A 5,940-nucleotide genomic window follows, 5' to 3' on the forward strand; every position below is an offset into this window, starting at 1 on the left:
TTAGCCAGAAATCAAAATGAGATTTAGCTGAGCGATCGAGCTTGAACCATAAAAAGGGCTGATGAAGTTGGTTCACTAATCTCCAAGGATCTATTAGGTTAAAATCTAAACAGAAGATGTGTAAAAATGAATTTATATGATGAGACTGGATTTTAGAGAGTGATCTATCAAGCCACTCGTCACAGACAATATTGAAATCTCCTCCCACTATAAAATTGTTTGTGGAGTACTTGTGAGATAGTTCTTTTAGGTGATTGGTTATGTCAGTTAATAAGAGTTCGTTCTGAGCAACACTGTTGTAGCCATAAACATTACATAGAAACAGAAATGTATTTTCCACTTTGAGTACACAGATTAGCCAATGGCCCAAATTGTCTTTCCTATGAGTTTCTATGTTATTACGGACGTTTTTAAATATATCAAATTTGATAAATAGAGGTTTTCTGAGTTTCCTACCCTCACCTGTGGTCACGAGCTGTGGGTAATGACCAAAAGAACGAGATTGTGGATACAAGTGGTGGAAATGGGCATCTCCCTTAGAGATAGGGTAAGAAGTTCAGCCATCCGGGAGGGACTCAGAGTAGAGCCGCTGCTCCTTCACATCAAAAGGAGCCAGTTGAGGTGGTTCGGCCATGTTACAAGGATGCCTCCTGGGCGCCTCATGGGCGAGGTGTTCTGGGCATTTCTACCGGGAGGAGGCCCCGGGGCAGACCCAGGATACGCTGGAGAGATTATATCTCTCAGGTGGCCTGGGAACGCCTTGGTGTTTTCACGGACAAGCTGGAGGAGGTGGCTGGCGAGAAGGAGGTCTGGGCTTCTCTGCTTGGGCTGCTGCCCCACGACCTGGCCCCGGATAAGCGGAAGAAGATTGATGGATGGATAGATGGATGGAGGTTTTCTGAGTTTTTGAGACTTCTACATCATCATCATTAGTGTGAATCCTCCAAAAAAACCTAAATTAATTGTACAATATTTTTTAAGCAATAAATAGCAAAAATATTGGTAGATGTATCAATTATGATACAAATTCAAACTCATTTATGCAAATTAATATTCATTCATTCATGTTCATATAATTTAAATAGTTAAAGTTAGTTGGTTTGAAACAACACAGGAAGTAAATATCATGGAGACACAAAGCACACGTGGATAAAGCAGTAGCAGTAAAAGTAAAGGAAGCACAGGAGTCACAAATGTGGACATCAAGAAACGTGAGAGAGTGAAACAACAGGAACCAAAACTCAACAAATATACAGCAGATTTGTTAGTATCATGACAAAGAATTATTTTTTCTCCCTACAGATTACACCAATTTTTTCATCTGCCTCAACAGAGTGTGTTTCTTGTAGCAATATACAGTTAGCATTTACATTTTTACAAAACAAAAATACTTTATTTTAAGAATATCTCTCAAGCCCCTACTATTTAAAGACACACAGTTAAAATTAGAAGTGAAAAATGACATAAAAAGGAAAATAAACAAGAGACTGGAACACTAAATCCTTTAAATTGAATTCACAAAATGCAAAAGAGCTCTAAAAAATATAATATATATAGTCGTTATGTATAGTCATTATAATACCGTACCAAATAGGTAATATGAACCTGCCTACTTAAACTTAACGGGCGTGCTCTCTGTAGTAAATGTTCTTCCCTTCAGCTCCGGCTTGCTCTATTTTGGCCAAACTGCAGCTCCTGCCTCCTGGTCTAGTTTGCAGAAATCTTGCTTGATGTAGATGCCTAGCTCCTTGCACACCTGGGAATCCTTGGTCAGCTGCCAGAAAGCATCTCGATGGTGTCTCACGGTGAACTGAACTATTATTTGTAAAGGTCAACCCGCTTCTTTTTTCCCTAGGCGATGGACGGTGTCCACAGCGTTGTCCAGTGAAGAAGCCCAATGTGGTGCGATCTTGGCTAAGATGTCGATGACCTCCTTGCAAGAATCCTTGTCGTTTGTTTCTTTCCATCCCTGAATTTTCAAGTTCCAGTGGCACATGTACCATTCTAGTTCCCACACTCTCTCCTTCAGCTCCATGTTTTCTTTGTTGAGAGGAGGCATGCCTTTTTTCCAAAACAAACAGTTTAGCTTTACACTCTTTTATAACGGCTGCGTTCATTTCAGCTAGCTTGGCAATATTAGCCACCATTATCATGTTGTTACTTAGCTGCACACTGAGGTGATCAATCTTGTTTGTTAGCTTGTTAATGGCTTCTACTATGGAGTTGTTGGTCTCCACACTTTGGGACACAATTCCCTTACAACGGTGCTTTGGTGGATGTAGATGGGGTTTTTCTTTTGGCTGACGACATTGAAATCACCATGGAGTATTCGTGGTCAGTGGCTGCGGAGCTTTTGGAGGCTACCACTTATTTGGCTGAAGCTTCTGCTTTTTCCTGCGTCAACTTCTTGTCTTTTAAACGGCAGATTGGGTTTGCTCAAAAAGGCTTTAGGTGATGTACTTTGTCTTCAAAAACTATAGGCAAAAACAGCAACCTATTTGGTGGTCAAAAGAAGAGGTCTAATTGGATTAGATTTTTTTCCTTCCCACCTCTGACTTTGAAGTCCAGCTGCCTGCTTGTGTCCCACTTACTTACCACTGTTTTGTCTTCTTCTTTGTGCTCAAAGAACCATTGCCCCGGTGTCCTTTGTGTCTTTTCTTTCTGCTCATATCTGTGTTTTTGTCTTTCTTCATCGGCCTCAGTCCTTATCTCTATTTCTGCATCTGTGTGCACTAACATTGGTAGAGACTATCAGTAGTGCAACCAGTGAGTTGATGAGGCCCCTCAGCAGACTTCAGGGGCCACATCTCTTGCTTTGCTGGTTTGCTGGTACAAAAACGCAGCCTGTCTTTTAGCGACACCTGCTGTATTAGAGAGGTTGTATCATGAATATGTGACTCTTGTAATAAAGAAGATAAATACATATGTCTAAATCCCTGTAAGTAGTTTGCAGGATATTTATTCTGCTTATGACAACGCAGAGTAAAAGCTTATCCCCTGGATGGAACAAACACAGCACAGATCAAACAAAAGAAATCAGGAATTAATTTTTATTTCAGAGGTAATCAAAGACAAGTGGAATGTAATGATTAAACACACCAGAGTTCATATCCGTGTGATATAAATGCTCTAAGACAGGGGTGTCAAACTCATTTTACATCATGGGCCACATACAATCAGCTTTGATTTAAATGATCCAGTAAAACTCGCCTTTCTGTCAGTGTAAACTTGTTTAATTGCATATTTACAGTACAAGTCCATTTTTTTATTGTAGTAAACAAAAAGAATTAAAAGGAATCTGAGATCTTTCTCAGTGTGAAAAGCTGTAAAAGTTTCCAAAGCCACCCAGTCGGCTAAATTTGAAGCCTTTGCTGGGCTGAATCTGGTTCCTGGGCTTCATGGTTGACACGCCTGCTCTAAGCCTGTCTTAACCTATGCCATTAAATAATAGTCTTATTTATGGCATTGAGACCACACAAGGAAACTCTTTGGTGAGGTCATAAATCAAGTAAGCAGCTGGGTCATTTCCTCACAGACTTCTATGCAATCACATTTTTGGAAGGACAGGCTGGCCATACAATGCAGGTTCAAAGCACTTGTGCATTAGCTTGACCTGGAAGCTACATGCAGGTTTTTTTTGTTTGTTTGTTTGTTTTTGTTTTTTACATACAATATATATGTAAAATTCTATTAGCTCACGATATTTGCCAGCAAGTAGTCAGCACTACACAATTACACATTGTTAACAGGTTGTTTTTTTTTAAAAGGGTTAGGGTTAGGGTCTGACATTACAGCTTCATTTTTTTGACAAAGGTTTACAGGGCATTGTTTTAGGTGCACAGCAATAAGATAAATTACAAAAATAAAAGCAACTTTGTCAGTTGCATCAGCATGATGAGATCAATCCCGCTCTTCTCTACACCTATATTTGAGCCCGTGATCTCCCTCTGAGTCGTAGCTCTCATAGCACGGCAGCGAGGGCCATTCTGGCTCGTACATCGTGGTGGTGTACACAAACGCATCTGTGATGCTCCCCGGTGACACCTTCTCCTCTCCTTCCGTCTTCCCCACCCACTCCTTCACTTCCAGCTGGACCACCGTCCGCTGGTACCACGTTGGGACGCTTTTAAAAGTGTCCAGGAATTTCAGCATCTGGTCATCCACTTTGTAGATCTCCCCGTGCACTCGGTGACCCTGGCCAGGGATGTTGAGCAGGAAAGGGATGTTGTCCTTGGTGGTGATCACTAACGGGTATTTCTGGATAGTGAATGCCAAGCCAAGGTACTCGGCCTTTCCATTGTTGTTGTCGAACATGCGGTAGTTGTTGGGCTGCCCCTTCTTCAGGATGCCGTACACAAAGACCCGAGTCATGAGGACAGAGGACCAAAGACACACCTGTGGTGTAAAGAGGGAGAAACACCTCTGGGAGCAGCAAGTATTACTGGCAAATATATTTATCCAATTTTAACTGTTACTCTGTATTATATCAGTCACTTGTCCAGAGGTGGAAATTTGATCTAATTTAAAATGATCAGACCTTCAAAATAAAAGAAAATGAAAGTCAAATCTATGTAACACTTTATTTTAGTAATCTGCTCTCCTTACACGCATTAATTAGGAAAACAATCAGCAGATTACCATTACATGCACAGATCAAACATTACTATAAAAAATATGTCCTACAACACCTGCACACCTCTCCAGAAGAAAGGTGTGGAGGCTCTCAAACATCAGCACCCCCAACTGCGTCACTGATCTATGCTCTTGTGACACCTCCACACTCCCCTCTACCACCCACCAGCCCCTGCACTCCACACCACACTCGAGCTGTTACAAAATACCATTACCGGAAGTGCAGTTTTAAAACACATGCTGTGAAGTGACATGTTTTTCTGCTTGGCTCTCAACTAAACTATCGTAAAGAAGCGCAAACCAACCTTGAATGAGCAGTAAGTAGATATTCCTTTCTAAAAAATCCGCCACCGTGACAGTTTAAGGAAGTGCGAAGGATGCCGCATACAGGGAAGCAATTTAAAGAATGGCGGAAACAATAGAGGGCGTTAAAGTGCCAAAGAAAAAAGGGCCTCGTGGGAAACGAGGCAGAGAAAAGGCTTTTATACTATACTGAAATCCAAATGAAACAAATAAACCATTATACATTTAACAAGATGTATCATTAATTATCTTGGATTAAGTATCATTTATTATCTTAAGTGGAAGATAATTGATGGGTGGATTTTATTTAAATACATATTTTATTATTTCACATTTAGTTTATTATTTTCATTGTTCTTGTGCTGCAGTGCATCATAAATTAATTTTGTTTGTCAAACTCACCCATCAAAGTTGGGAAAGGCATAAAAAGATATAAAATGATTTTGAAAGGGGATAAACACTGAACTGATTTGGAAAAAGGTGTTAAACAACTGTACATCATTATTTCAAATTAAATATTACAGATGAATCAACTGCTTAGTTCATCCTGAGCTGTCTTAAAAACATTATACAAGTAACTCCCATTGCTACCTGAAGAAAAAACACACAGCTCTTTCTTCTTCTTTTTTTTAAACTCCAGACTTCCAAAACTTATAGCAGACATCTGGTGTTTTGAATACAGTTGAATAAATATTAAGAAACAAACAATTGAATAATTTCTGGAGCAGGCTTGACATCACTCGTCAGGATATCCATGACCAGCATGAACAACATGCTGGTCCAGATGGTTCTGCTCCCAGTGAAAATGCTCTCACTTTCCTCCCTATGTATTACATTTTTTTTATGTTAGTTTTAATTGAAAACAAGCTGTTCTCAACAAAAAGTATGACCTGTGCACATCAGGAAATAAAGACGTGCAAATGATTCAATTCAATATATTCTGAGAGCATTCCTATATGGTTCACTAAAAATACACAGTTATGAAATTAAACAATAATCTCAGCT

The 5,940-nt window shown here is 39.8% G+C and overlaps 1 protein-coding gene across 2 annotated transcripts; it reads right to left on the bottom strand.

The window, feature by feature from the left end:
• Positions 1–3,048: 3,048 nt before the first annotated feature.
• On the bottom strand, positions 3,049–5,016 carry LOC146547583 (gamma-glutamylaminecyclotransferase B-like). Of its 2 annotated transcripts, none has more exons than XM_085264763.1 (2): positions 4,938–5,016; positions 3,049–4,338 (listed from the first exon to the last, which is right to left on the bottom strand). In XM_085264763.1, exon 2 carries the CDS (start codon positions 4,312–4,314, stop codon positions 3,901–3,903), a length of 414 nt encoding a protein of 137 aa, XP_085120889.1. In that variant the 5' UTR covers positions 4,315–4,338; positions 4,938–5,016; the 3' UTR covers positions 3,049–3,900. The 2 variants fall into 2 exon arrangements, with proteins under 2 accessions (XP_085120889.1, XP_085120888.1); XM_085264762.1 differs by having other exon boundaries at positions 3,049–4,395.
• Between the last annotated feature and the right edge of the window lie 924 nt (positions 5,017–5,940).

Source organism: Mchenga conophoros, linkage group LG23 (genome assembly GCF_057382185.1).
Source record: "Mchenga conophoros isolate Kocher_MC1m ecotype Shallow Benthic linkage group LG23, M_conophoros_male_GT1.1, whole genome shotgun sequence".
Taxonomy (NCBI): Eukaryota; Metazoa; Chordata; class Actinopteri; order Cichliformes; family Cichlidae; genus Mchenga; species Mchenga conophoros.